We start from the raw sequence: 15,269 nt of genomic DNA, 5'->3' as shown, positions 1-15,269 counted from the left end.
GTGATTCTCGGATAAAATGAAATACGGTAAAACCCCGATTTACTGCAAAGTTTGGGAGAGGAAATGGTATGGTAAATTTGGGTGCAAGATAAATCGTACACCTCGATTAATGGAAGAACATGTAAATGGTTTTAATATCATTAAAAAATATCAAACAGTTTACAAATACTATCAAAACCAAAATATTTTTATTCTTGTAAGAAATTACCTTGGTGTTGATAACCAACCACTTATTTGTTTCACTTTCGTCTATCGCTTTCTGTTTCCATTTCTTAAGAATCTGACAACTTTCCAAGGGTAAATGATCCGGTTCACCACACCCAAAACACCACTGAGACAAACACTTCAGTTATTATAAATCCTTAAATTGAAATAGACAGAGACTATGCCAGATCCGATCACAGAATATTGCACCTGTTAAACTGCAGTCTCAAACAAATTCCGGGCAAATTCCATACTAAAATCACACATACCTCCATACCACAGGAACAAAGAATGTGTTTGACGTCTAGAGATAACACTTCCGCGGAGTTACCACGCCCGTTGAGGCACTTTTAACATGAGATTCGAGGAGATGTAACTTCTCGCTATCAGCTGGTAATATCGGGTTCGCACTTTATCCCTTGATATTGTGCTCCTGGAATTATGTGTGACTTCATCACATTGTATCGGTGTTAACAACTGCAAAATTATACGTTTTGTCGAGATCAATCTAGATAATAAAGTGGCAGTGAAATTTGTTATGAAAACAAATATTATTTTAGTCTATGCTGCGCGGCGCGGTATCAACGTATTGAACGCGCTCAATACTTTTATTTTTAGAACCTATGCGCCCTACATATTTTACAAACAATAACTACTCCAGTATTCCTGCCCCACTGGCCCACTCAGTAACCCGAAAAGCAAACTCTTTTAAATTATAACTTCATTCTAAAAACGATTTGAAATAACATTGTAATTTTACTTACAAGACAAACTTTTCGTTTACGTAAGTAGAGCATTCAGTCGCCATACATTGAATATTCTGAGGGTGAAGGGAAAATTAAATAGACTTATTAAATTGTGCAATTAATAAATAAATGAGGAGCTCGACTAGACCTGAAGCTTGGTGACGAACTCTTGTTCATTAATAATAACCATCAGATCTTTCAAAACAATACATAATAACGCTTAAGGACACAGGTAATTCAAACGGAAGAAATAATTACTGTCGAGGTGAAACACAGTGTATACGATTATCAAATTAATTAACACGGTAATAAGCTAATTAATTAGGATTTACCTCAGCTACACCATTATCCATGATCTGGGTAGTAAAGTAGGTGTTCCAGCATATCTTACAATAGTAATGCTTACACAACATCCCGATTGTTTCCTGGGAAAGATTAAGTTACAAAATGTATTGATCTTACTTAAGTTAATTTCAGACACAAAACGTTATAATCAAGAGTTATAGAGACCACATCTGGTTCCACGAGATGAGTACATTTAAATGTCAACAAAATGGTATTGAGTTAGATTTAGTTAATATATTGAGTAATGAGTAGGCATTGTAAGAAGTTATTTTTTGATTTTCGCCATTGGTATTTGGGTGTGTTGTACCTCGTAATACATGTCCATAGTTGTGGATACTGATGAGAGGGGGCGGAAGAGCCAATATCACGTTAAAAAACTAATATGGCTCACGGCCAGGCCTAGGAAGACCTCTCCATTATAAATAAATTGATAGCGTACATTTTTTGTGTAAAGTTCTAGATTATTGGCATGATTCAAGAATCTTGCAAAGCTGGATTTTTAATGCAAGATTATAAGATTGGTACGGTTTTTTTCTGTTTAGTGTTTTTAAAAAAGCATTTTAATTCCAATAATTAGGAAGCACTAGGACAATATATTATCAAATTAAATTATATAACGATTATGATGATATATATATATATGAAATTTATTATGTATAAAAATGTAATTACTACTCCACATCAAGGTAGTCGTGTAGGCAGACCATACCGTTCCGTTAATTGTATTGGCGAGAAACCTGAAAAAGAGGTACAGTAAAAATCATGATTCCACGCAAACTCCGATTTCCCACGGCTGCCTCTGTTTCCCAAACCTCAGCGTTAAATCAGTTTATTTGAGGAGATATGTTTATGATACTGACAACGTAAGTGAAATTAACCGAAGACTGGTATGGGTTTAAAAAATAAAGTACCGGAAATCCTTCCGGTTCAAATAAAGCGGATGCTGGTTCCAATATATTATAATTTAATTTAATTCTAACGTCTATTTTTTTCTACAAACATACTGGGGGGGGGTGGGGGCCAACTCATATTAAAGTATATTAAAATGAGGAATTTTTCCCGATTTTGACCCGTGGATATACGTTATATACTTTAATATACCTACAATATACAGTTAATATATCCCTCTCTCCTTGGAGGCCAACATCAAAATGTTGCCGCCAAAATTAGCTTGAACATGCAAATTTCTTAATCGATTCCAAAAAGTTCATGAAAAAAATTATTGACACTGATCGAGTTATTTTAAGTTTAACGAAGTCATTTGGCTAGTATCCGAACCGAAGATATTATTTTGCAATTTTGCCCAATTTTTTGTTCATGGAAGGTCTTTTTACTTAGTATCCACTATATTCAACAAACACTGAAATTATATCTTTCACATAGAGTTAGTCCTCTATTAAAAAATATTGAAATTTTTATCGAATTTGGCAAAAGCGAATTTGGGGCAAAAAGTGTATGCCCAAAGATGGGCAAATTTTTTCCCGATCCATGACACAAAGATGCTGAAGGCACAAAAGAGTCAAGGACAAGGGTACGATCGAGGTTTTTTTTATATGGTAGCTTTGCGACCTTGCCCTGCAAGCGTCGACCGCCGTACGTGCCTGCAGCACTGTATCGCCCAGGGACTACCTGCGCAAAGTTTATTTTGCGTGATAATCTTAATTTTAATGGTTGGCGCGCGGCGCTGACCAACCAAGGTACATTATTAATTTTCATCATGTGCGTACCACGAGGCACTAATTGAAGCTTATATATTATTATTTTGAGTTAGTATTACCATTTTGCACAGATCAGTGTCCAGGTTGCATAAACAATAAACATATGTTACATAGAAGTATACACAGTTTCAAATCATATAGAATAGTATTAACTGGGCGGCGCTCGGCAGTCCAGCATGTCAACTTCGCCATAGTTGCATGTTATATAAACAGTAAGACTGGGCCGTCCCCAGTTTTTTACTTGTACGAATATGAAAAATACGCCATCACGGATCGGGAAATTGAATGCGCCATCCACAAAAGAAAAGGCGGCCCATTTCTTCTATTTAAGCTCATAGCTACAGCCAATTTTTGACCAATCTGATGAAATTCAGTACTAGTCCAAAACAGGCTTATCTTGCGACTCCTGAGTGACAATTATAGTTCATCATGTAAGCTTAACGAAGAATATAAATCTTCTATTTGTAGGTATATTAAAGTATATTAAAATGTTGGATTTTTCCGTTTTGACCCGGGATATACTTAATAAACTTTAATATGTTCCCCCCCCCCCCCCCCCCCCCCATTACTGTGTTTTTCCACTACTAAATTAAACATAACACACAGCAGTGATTGATAACAGCAAATTAACTTATGTTATCAGAAAATAAAAATTTCAAAAAGTTTGTCCTTTTTCCTTTGGTCCAGTCGTTTAGGTTTTATATTGATAACCTAGAATATTTAGATGAGGATACTGGCGGGGAGTGAACATATTTGTTCGACACAGACAATAATTCTGGGCTTTGATTGGTTTAATTCTGAATCTATTGGTTAATCTCGTCACGGTCAAAACCAATATGTTCACCTCTCCACCAGTAGTCATATCAATATTTGCGATAAACCGATAGAACAATTATCATGAATTATTAAGAATTTGCTGTTCTACTTTGACCAAAAAGTAAATGACAGCTTCGGCAAGAGTAATTGCTACCATTTCTGAATTTTATTTTCCGATCTAGGTAATTTTTAGACAATTATCAATTATCACATAGCCCTGCAGCGAAGTATTACTATGACCAGAAATGAAACACAGTACTAGAAATAACTGCAAGAATGGAAATGATATATTTGAAACCTACTGTTCAACTAAAGACAAACAATCCCATCATGTTACCCAGAGCGCCTCAACAAAAGTGATGTAGAACCTTTACCCTGACGATCAGCCCGGCTGTAGTTTTCAAAATGATAGATACCAGCAACTCAACTACGAGCTGAGTTATTGTATACAGAGCTTTAGAGAAACCTAGTGGGGGAGATTTTATTGTGCGTCATAGTTTTGAATATACACATTTCCAATATTATCTGGAAGATTTAACCCATGTTAAACAAAATTACAGAGTGTAAGAATAAGCAACTAACCGAAAGCGAGTGCGATATTGTAGTGAAACACCAAACTGCTATGTAATTATGAAGTGAAGAATATGGTCATATCGGAATCAATCAACCCTGTGTGTAACAATAATCAACAGTCGCAAGCATGGGCAAAACTTCCAGGAAATCACTGGACACAGAGGAACAAGATGGTACAATTTGTTAAAGATTTTGTAACGGTAACATTTCTCCCGTTTACCGTTTTACCCCAACTTTGACAAAAGTATTCAAGAAAGAATTTCCCGCTAAGCAGGAGAACTTTCGTCAATAATTTTCAAGAAGATTTGGAAGATTTTAGTGATGGTGGAAAGACAATGTAAAGTGATCTAACCTTGATAGCCTTTACATCCTGAGTTTTCGCGCACCCAGCATGAACATGTTAGGGAACTTATTATTAGCTATTGGTGTACAGATAAGACCATTTGTACAAGCTCCAAATGTGTTTGGGTAAGTGTATAGTTTAAAATCGGGCCGAACAACTCGTTCAGGAATATTTACCTTCGGACAATAACCCTGACGTCATTCCATCACCCACGTTGTCAAGGACATTTTAGGAATATACAACGTTGACCAAACAAACAGTAAGTAATTGATAAATTCAGACGAGAAGTTAGTTGGGGTTCAATGGACCCGCTGGACGTTAAACTGTTGTACTACTAGCCAAGAGCACAACTACACTGTCAAATGAGGCAACAAATTGAACATTATTGAAACCGTGTAACATTGGTGACGCCATGACATCCCCAAGCATCTACAAAAGCCGCTAGAAAAAGCAGTTTTTTGCACGTTCCTATTTATCGGATACCAGAACCTAAAGTGATGAACTCTGGCGTAAAATAAAAAGCTATCTTAAGGACAAAAAGTATCCACCCAATTGTCCATAATAATGATTAGGGATTTAAAAACGAAAAACTACGCATATCGAATGTCTTGGCAATGCCTGGCTAAACCTTAATACGTTTATTTCAAGGAAAAGGAATTCACGTGTTTTTGACGATATTCAAGGAGTGTTTAGGTGGGATATGCCAAAAGACAGCACAAATAAAGACTAAGAGATATAAACGCATTTTAGAACTTGCAATGTTCTTTTCTGCATGGGTTGCATCTCATGTGACACGTTACAAAGCCCCAGGTACAAGCTGATGAGGAGAAATGTCGGAAATGACTCTAAACTAGCAAACTTTTTAACGACAAATTGTCATCTACACAGCATGTAAGTCTATCAAAGAACTGGTGAGAAACACTCTGATTTTTGTCGAAAACATTGTCACAATTCGAGAACATACCATTGAGCCGGAACACAAGTATCAATATATAAAAAAGATTAGCCATTTTGCAAGCCCCCGGCACTACATACATGGACCAAAATCTATCGTGCATGTTTTCTGCAAAAGTTTAAAAGGAACTTATATATTCTATTTTTGACAAAGAATTTAATGAATTATGTTTTGATTATTGATAATGTAATGATGTGGGATTTCTTATACTCACTGTGATCCTGATAGTAACATAGAAATTTAGTCAAAACATTTGATGGATGGGATATTATTTCAAAAGATATTACACCAAGGAGGTGAATGTCAACATATCAAAAGAATGGCCTGCAGTTATAGTTTTGCACGTTTGTATGATTATAAACTTGATACACTGACTGAGGGACTGAGAATGTTTCATTGATTCAGAACTTTTTATACTTGCCATTCACGAGCACGAGTTTAAGTGCACAGTAATAATGTTTTTTGATGAAGGTGACGAAATTTGAGGATTACATTGCATGTGTAGGTCTACTTGATAAACTTCAATAAGATTCTGCGCGAAGTAAGATATCACTAATACACAAACTTTAAAATACAAATTTATTAACTGAACCAATTACTTATTAATGAGGGATTTTAAATAACTTGTGAATAAAACAACGGTAAAATGTGGAAAAGTAGAAGCCTAATGTTGTACTACATTAGCTCGTTCGCTTGTTATTGATGATATGATTGAACGGGACACAGTTGCAGTGACCTTGCAGTTTAACAAAATATTTATCATATATAATATGGTGAAAATTGCATTATAACTGTTTTATCAAGTTATTATAACGTGTAACAACTGCTTTATATTATCACTTTCAACTCTAAAATTAAATATCCGTCTAAATCCGGTTTCAGCCCTGGTCCGGTTTAAAGCTGCCGGAAATCACCGGAAATTTCAAACCGTCCCAAGATACTACACGACCACTGCAATACCATGATCTAATAAGAATAGTTGTGCTGTTTTTCATCCTCCCATTATAAGGGGGGGGGGGGGGTGGGGGGTCCAAGAACAAATAAATATTTTGTTAGAGTGCATTCTTCCATTTAAAGTTTTCATTTACAAAAAATAACATAAACGGAAACGGAAACTACTTTCTCTTTCGATCAGAACAAAAGCAATAAAAACTTGTGCCGAGCTCTACAACATGTCCCAAAATGTCAAAATTGACCTCCCCCTCTCTCTGGGCCTTAATTTTTTAAGGACACTTAAAATGTTGGCCTATAACTGTTTAATTATATTGTTGTAGATATTTCCTTTGGTTGAGCCCCCGTTCCGTTTTGAATTAGTAGCAAGATAATATGCTTGTGTTATGACCGTTATTATTTGATTACAATGAAGGTTTCTGTGAAACGTTTTCGCTTAGTTCTTGCACGCACACACATGAGCACACACTTGACTAACGAGCATACACGTCACACACACACAAATCCAAATTTCAAGAACCATGATATAAGAAGAGTAAGTTCTCTTGTTGTTCTGGAATGTGAATTATGTAATACCGGCCGGAGATGAGCGTTGTAACAATCTAGTGATGTACCGTTTTCTGTCATTCTCTTTGTGCCTCTGTGTTTCGAGAAGGTTTATTTCTTCGTGTATTTGAATATCTTACGTTGCAAAGTTATTGATAACTTATTTCGTAGATTAATCAGATCAGTTGAAGTTGACTTCATTGTAGTGTCTTTCTATGTCTCTTAGTCACTTTAATTCTACATAAAAAGATTTTACTCCTCAATTCAGTTTTCTAGAGTTAAGATCTCGTTTAACCCGAAAAAGAGATTGATATCCGGCACTTTCCGGTCCGGTTGCCCAAACCCCAACCAGTCGGTTCCACAATAATCAGATATATTGGTTAATAGTACTTAAAACAAATCACTATAACATCCGTACTAATCTAATTAAATTATTACAATTAAGAAAGTGGGGGGGGGGGGGGGGGTCCGAGGACAATAATAATTTTTTCCCAGTTACCAGGCATATCTTACATGGCGCATGCACATTGCAGCGCTACCCCTAGCCAACCAGAGCGCTTGTTATATGCCGTAAAATCTCGTTAGCTTGAGTCGCGACTTCACGAACGTACACACCACACGCAACATTCCAGTACATGATCTAAGAAGAGTAGTTTCTTTTGTCTGAATGTAATATGTAATACCGGAATATGAGCCGGTTTATAAAAGTGAAGTGTAACCTTTCTGTCATTTTCTCTTGTGCTCTCTGTTTCGTGAGTGTATATTTCTCCGTTTTACTTGATAAACGTACCGTTGTTAAGTTAGTGATAACTTTGTTGTATTTATTAAGAGCTAAGTTAATTAAGATTTCAACATTGTCGTCATTTTGTAACGTGTCTTTATCACTTCTGCATGTTACATTCCACTTTCTGTACCTGTAATTAAGGGGGGCTGGTTTTTCACCTCAATCATGCAATAGTAATGACCACTGCTTTTCTACTAATAAAGTGACAGAATTACAAGTGCAAAATCCAGGGAGTCCTCCACAACCAGGTTGTATCTTATTAAAATAGTTTTCGCAAAAACCCTAAGTTACTGATACTGATGGCGAAGCTTCTAGCGTTAGGGCCCCGGTATTATTATTACATTTGATTAGGCTGACAAGGATAATAAGACTAAAGTACTTTCACCTTTGCACTACAGTGAAGATTGCTATGACCAGAAGAAACACAGTAAGAGAAATACCTGCGGATGGGAGTGAGATATTTGAAACTACTGTTCAACTGAGACAAACATCCATCATTTACCCAGAGCTCCCAGCCAAAGTATGTTAGAAACCTTACCCTGAGATCAGCCCGGCTGTAGTTTTGAAACGACAGACACCCAACTCAACTATGAGGCTGAGTTATTGTATACAGAAGGCTTTAGAAAACTGATTGGAGGAATTTTTATTGTTTTCAGATTTGTACAAACGCATTGTTTGATCTAGCAATACTTGGATAAAATATTTTCAATTTTTGTGGCACTGGGCACGGAGATGAAAGTGTTTAAAAGTCAACTTTTCCGGTTGGGAATATCGAGTTTGGTTGGCAGCATGGCTTTTTTCCGCCCGGCTCACCAAGTTTAAATGGTTAAAACATGAGCATTTCCTGTACACAGTTACACGAAAGCTGTTCTCATCATCATAAAGTATCAAACAAAACCACAAAAAGTTAAAACATCAAGATAACTTAAAGAAGTGCCCCGATCTTTGTACAAAAAAAAGATCATCAATAATGCATTGAAATGGTTAAAGCATCTGAATTTTCATTCAAAGGATTTTAAAAGTTGTTTTATCTTGTTGTGGTTGTCCAACTAACATAACTGATATTTAAATTAACGAAGGAGCACTGGATATCGTTTATCGGTCAATAGATTTTGTTCTATTTTGATTATTCTTAAAATGAGTAGAATTTTAAAAATAAATTTCACATGCTTTAAATGATTTTATGCGTTACATATTATGTTAAACGTTTGTTTGATAGGCTACTTGAAGTTTTAAAATTTAAATTATCTGATAATATATTCTGTTCATACATAACACAACTATTCCGGTAAGGAGTGGGAGGTGTCTAATTTTATTAAGAGCACGATTTTGAGCACGCATTTGAATAAAATAGTAGTAGAATTTGATAAGGTGCTATTAAAGTTAAGAAATTCAAGATTAGCAGCCGCATTGATAGATACTGTAGTGAGTACTGTACTGGTGAGAGATGAACCATATTTGTGTTGACACGTGACAGTGATTCTGGGTTTTCATTGGTCAATATAGTAAGCTGATTGGTTAATCTCTGTCACGTGTCTAAGAAAACATAGTTCATCTCCTTTAAACCAATATCTCTATCATCAGTAGTTCACTTGTCTTAATATTTTGAGTCTCATGAACTATATCTGTGGGAAGAAATCAATATTTACCCCAATAATCCTGTATAAACTTATAAAACTTGATTTTATTTATCTAATTACCCATTGCCGGCAGGCTATTATTATAAATGTTAAATGTTCTCGGATCATGATGAAGACTTCTCTTTCGACGATGATCTTGAGTACAGTAACTCTGAAACCAGTGATACTCATCAGGTCAGTTTGTCTTGTTTCGTTTTGCCAGGACCTCGTGCCCCAAAGCTCTATCATAACCCTTACCGTAACGCTAATACCAACCACAACTTTAATCCCAACCACAATCCCAACCTTAACCATAACCACAACCTTAACCACAATCCCAACCACAACCACAACCTTAACCACAACCTTAACCACAACCTTAACCACAACCTTAACCACAATCCCAATCACAACCTCAATCCCAACCACATCCTTAACCACAACCACAACCTTAACCACAACCACAATCCCAATCCCAACCACATCCTAAGTCACAACCTTAACCACAACCTTAACCACAATCCCAATCACAACTTCAATCTCAACCACAACATTAATCACAATCCCAAGTCCCAACCACAAACACAATCCCAAGCACAACCTTAATCACAATCACAACATAAACCACAATCTCAACCACAACCTTAACCACAACCCCAATCCCAACCACAACCGTAACCAAAATCCCAACCACAACCTTAATCCCAGCAACAACCTTAACCTCTTAACCACAACCACAATCCCAATGTTAGGGGCGCTTATTTTTGAAGTGCTTAAAAACCAGAGCAGAGCTAGCATGATAACGTGAAAGAATGACTAGTAACTACTAACTACCCTTCCCATCACTCTATTATTTCAACCAATTTATTGCAGCAAGAAAGAAGATACAACATCGTGGCGGCATCGGACGTTATCAGCGAGATGAACAAATATATAGACAGAGTTAATGAAATATTTAAAGTGGGTAACATTTAGTTCAGTTAATTATTGGATGGAAATGTCTTCCATGATTTGATTATTATTCATTGAATTAATTTAATTGTAATTTTATTGCTACTCATATTTTAGCTATTTGATAATTATTTGATAATCAATTGATAATTAATTAGTAATTACTGACTCTATCAGATAAAAAGATCGTTAGTTCGTCGACTGTTAGTTCACTTCAAGTGGAACCCTGAACGACTTATTGAAAAGTACGTACAGTTTCTTTTTTTACATTTTTTTACATTTTACTGTAAAAAGTATGAAAAAAAAGCAGAGATCAGAAAAAAGGCAGACGTTCTGGTTCCATAAACCAGAATTTTAGAAGGATGTTTTGAAAGATGGTTATCAAGAATCAAGATGAGATGAGGAAAAAAGGACAAAATTTACCTAATTTATCTTGTCACATATCCAGTATCCACAAACAGAGGTGTTTGTTATAATAATAATAATAAATAATTTAGCTAAATACAACTATAAAATTAGTAAATATTTAATTTAATTAACAATTTTTAATAATAGAATAAGGTGGAATTTAATTGGAATGTCATTTGACCAGGTATTACGAGAGTCAGGACAACTGTGAGGAATTGTTCAGAGAGGCTGGTCTTGTGTACGTTCCTGAGTGCACCGACACATACCGTAGACAGGTAGATTATTAATTTACTGTTTATTCATTAAATTGATTTACTAATATTAAGTAATTGTAATTTTTTGTATTTTTAGTACTTTAAATACTAGTGGGAGTGGTTTAACATGTTTAGACACATACCGTAGAAACTTAGAAGGGTAAATTATCAATGAACTGAAATGATTGAATATTTTAGCAATCAACGATTAAATCAGGGTAACAAGTTCACATTTACTTCAATTTAGCTATATAAAACTTGACATACAAAAAGAGTCCAGAATATTTTATTGGATTCAAGCCATTTCATAGCTTCGTCTAAAATATCATAAAGATAAAATCAGTAGTATAATAATATCATCAACTACAAAGTAAAATAAAATAGTACAAACATGAGGAAATTTATACCGATGTTTATTCACAAGATATTTAAATCCGCAAATAATAAATTAATTCAGGAAATAAATTGTATTTTAAAGATTGAAGTGTTAATGATATCTTACTTCAACAGAATCTTTAAGCTTATCAAGTAGACTACGCGTGTTTTGATATTGATCATCCTCAAGTATAGTACCTTCATCAGGAAACATTATTACTGTGCACTTAACTCGTGCTCGTGACATAGCAACATATAAAAAGTCATAATCAAATATAACCTTTTCTGACTCTTCAATAAATGTCTTGAAGCTGTCTTCTTCAGCTTCATAATCAAATAACTGTTGCAAAACTATAACTGCAGCCCATTCTTCTGAATATGTTGATATCACCCTCCTTGGTGTAATAATAATATCTTTTGAAAAGAATATCCCATCCACAATGGTTTTAACTAAATTGTCTATACCAATATTGTAAAGAATACCCACATCATTACTATCTATCATATCATCAAAACATAATTCATTAAATTCTTTGTCAAAAATAGAATATATAAGTTGCTCGTTAAACTTTTGCAGAACATGAACAATAGTTGTTGGTCCATGTATGTAGTGCCCGGGGGCTTGTAACATGGCTAAATCATATGTAAATGTTAATAGATCTACTGGCTTCATGATATGTTCTCGAATGACTGACAATGTTCTCGACAAATCAGAGGTGTTTCTCAAGTTCTTTGATAGACTTACAAGGTGTGTAGATGATAATTCGTCGATAAGAAGTCTGGCTAGTCTAGAGTCATGTCTTAACCTTTCCTCCTCATCAGCAATGTAAAGCGGATTTTGTATCGTGTCACATGAGATCCAAACGTGACAAGAACATGACAGTTCTAACAATGCTTTAAATATCTCATAGTTTTTATTGCTGTCTTCAGTCTTCTTTTACTTTATCCCACCTGAACACTCCTTGAATATCGTCGAAAAACATGTGAATTCCTTTTCCTTGAAATAAACGTATTATGCGTATAAGCGATGTATTATCAATGACTTTGATATGCTTAGTTTCAGTATTAAAATCCCTTATCATCATTATGACAACTTGATTGTCATTAATATAGCCTCTTATTTTATGCCAGATTTCATCAGCAGGTTTACCAACCATTTCTTTAACAACAATAGAAACGTGCTTAACACCTGCTTTTTGTAGCGGCTTATGTAGATGCTCTGGGGATATCATCTTCATTTTTGGTACGAAACTCAGGACGCAAAGGCTCATCCAAGACAAGATCACTTACATTGTCTTTCCACCAATCACTAAAATCGTCTAAATCTTCTTTGAAAATTATTGACGAAAGTTTATCCCTGCTTATCGGAAATTCTTTCTTGAATGCTTTTTGAAAGTTGGGGTAAACGGTAAACTGGAGAACTGTTAACCGTTTACAAAATCTTTTAACAAATTGTACCATCTTGTTCCTCTGGTCCAGTGATTTCTGGAACGTTTTGCCCAATGCTTGCGACTGTTGATTATTGTTACACTCAGGGTCTGATTGATTCCCGATATGACCCATATTCTTCACTTCAATAATTACAAAGCAGTTTGGTGCTATCACTACAAAGTCGCACTCGCCTTCTCTGTTAGTTACTCTCTTCTTACACTCTGTACATTTCCGTTTAACATGAGTTAAATCTCCCAGATAATATTGGAAATGAGTATATTCAAAACTATGAAGAACAATAAAATCTCCTCCTCTCAGTTTCTCTAAAGCTCTGTATACAATTACCTCAGCCTCATAGTTGAGTTGCTGGTTTCTGTCGTTTTCAAAACTACATCCGGGCTGATCTTCAGGGTAAAGGTCTACATACTTTTGTTGAGGAGCTCTGGGTAACATGATGGGATGTTTGTCTCCAGTTGAACAGTAGGTTTCAAATATGTCACTCCCATTCTGCAGGTATTTCTCGTACTGTGTTTCATTCCGGGTCATAGCAATCTTCACTGTAGTGCAAATGTTTAGTACTTTAGTCTTAATTAATCTTGTCAGCTAAACAAATGTAAAATAATACCGAGGTTCTGATGCTAAGAGTTATTGCCCATCAAGTATCGGTACTTAGGAATCAGCCGAAACTATTTTTATAAAGATGGAACCTGGTTGTAAAAGAAGTCCTGAATTTGCCACTTGCTTAGCTCTTCTTAGTAAAAAACCAGCGGTCACCACTTATTGAGGTGACAACCAGCCCCCTTAATGACAGGTACAGATAGTGGAATTTAAGATGCATAGTGATAAAGACACGTAAAAATAAAAAGACAACTTTAAAAATATCTTAATTTACATAGATCTTAATAACTACGACTAAGTTATTACAACGTAAGATAATCAAATAACACGAAGAATTTTACATCACGAAACACAGAGAGCACAAAGAGAAATGACAGAAAAGTTACACTCAATAATTATAGCACGGCTCATCTCCAGCTACAGGTATTACATAATTCACCTTCCAGAACAACAGAACTACTCTTCTTAGATCATGGTACTGGAATGTGCGTTTGCAGTGTACGCTTTTTGTTTGTTTGTGAGTCGTGCGTTCAAGCTAACGAGATTTTACGATAAACAAGTGCTCTGGTTGGCTAGGGGTAGCGTGCATGTGCCGTGTAGGATATGGCCTGTCAACACTCAACTGGGAACAAAGTTTTTTGTCCTCGGACCCCTAACCACCCCCCCCCCCCCCCCCCCCCCCTTTCATAATGTAATAATTTAATTATTACGACTTTTATCGCTAGGTAGCCGAAATTTTCGCACATATTATATCGCTATATTATGTTGCTGTTACGCTATCGCCGTACACTGTACAACCACACGAGGAATTATACCTCACGAAGCACAGAGAGCACAAAGAGAAATGACAGAAAAGTTACTCTCACTAATTATAACACGGCTAATCTCCCGGTCTTACATAATTCACATTCCAGAACAACAACAGAACTACTCTTCTTAGATCATGGTACTTGAATGTGTGTGTGCCGTGTATGCTCGTGAGTCATGTGTGTGCGTGCACGAAACTAAGCCGAAAAGTTTCACAGAACCTTCCATGTAATCCAATAATAACGGGCATAACACAAGGCATAATATCTTGCTAATAATTCAAAACGAACGGGGCTCAACCAAAGGAATATAAAAACAATTATATAATTATACATGTTATGGGACCATTAGTGTCCATTAAAGAAGGCCACAGGTAGGGGGGGGGGGGGGGGTGGGTGGGTCAATTTTGACATTCTGGGATATGTTGTAGAGCTCGGCATACATTTTTTAATGCTTTTGTTCTTATCGAAAAAGAAGAAGTTTCCGTTTCTGAAATTGTGGTTTACATGTAATTTTATTGTAAATGAAAACTTCGAATGAAATTTCGTTTGAAAGATCTTCTTTTATAGTTGTAAAGTTGAGACCTTGTTACTTAGGTCACGTGTTCTTCAAGGTCTTGTAGAGATGAAAATGATAATATAAATAGCTCTAGGGAAAGTTAGGGCTTATAACAGATATGTGGGCGTGGGCCGTGGGATGACCGATTGACTGCTATAAAAAAATTTTACTTTAGATTTGAGCAACAAAATGTTAAGAATCTGTAATATACAAGCTTACAAGGTTAACTGATTAAAGGGTCAACTGTTAACGTCAATTTCACGACAA

At 35.7% G+C, this 15,269-nt stretch overlaps 2 protein-coding genes across 2 annotated transcripts in view; one reads left to right on the top strand and one right to left on the bottom strand.

The window, feature by feature from the left end:
- The window catches only part of LOC134824909 (E3 ubiquitin-protein ligase ariadne-1-like), a 69,533-nt gene that overhangs the window by 2,954 nt on the left and 51,310 nt on the right, over positions 1-15,269 (bottom strand). The window contains 5 exon segments of the mRNA XM_063836916.1: positions 209-331; positions 474-544; positions 546-637; positions 969-1,024; positions 1,283-1,375. Coding sequence (XP_063692986.1) covers positions 209-331; positions 474-544; positions 546-637; positions 969-1,024; positions 1,283-1,375 — 435 coding nt within the window.
- Positions 9,699-11,246, top strand: LOC134825380 (E3 ubiquitin-protein ligase ariadne-1-like). The gene is made up of 4 exons (XM_063837558.1): positions 9,699-9,795; positions 10,474-10,560; positions 10,729-10,796; positions 11,144-11,246. Exons 1-4 carry the CDS (start codon positions 9,715-9,717, stop codon positions 11,244-11,246), a joined length of 339 nt encoding a protein of 112 aa, XP_063693628.1. The 5' UTR covers positions 9,699-9,714.

The sequence above is a fragment of the Bolinopsis microptera genome, chromosome 13, assembly GCF_026151205.1.
Source record: "Bolinopsis microptera isolate Bmic1 chromosome 13, MBARI_Bmic_1.0, whole genome shotgun sequence".
NCBI classification, from domain to species: Eukaryota; Metazoa; Ctenophora; class Tentaculata; order Lobata; family Bolinopsidae; genus Bolinopsis; species Bolinopsis microptera.
This window is presented reverse-complemented; position numbering and strand designations above follow the sequence as displayed.

What these genes read in the sequence shown, in the direction of transcription:
- LOC134825380 (XM_063837558.1), top strand. Translation starts at nt 9,715, where the DNA reads ATGTTCTCGGATCATGATGAAGACTTCTCTTTCGACGATGATCTTGAG. An exon ending in GAGTTAATGAAATATTTAAA is followed by an intron (nt 10,561 to 10,728) that starts GTGGGTAACATT and finishes TGACTCTATCAG; the next exon opens with ATAAAAAGATCGTTAGTTCG. An exon ending in CCTGAACGACTTATTGAAAA is followed by an intron (nt 10,797 to 11,143) that starts GTACGTACAGTT and finishes TCATTTGACCAG; the next exon opens with GTATTACGAGAGTCAGGACA.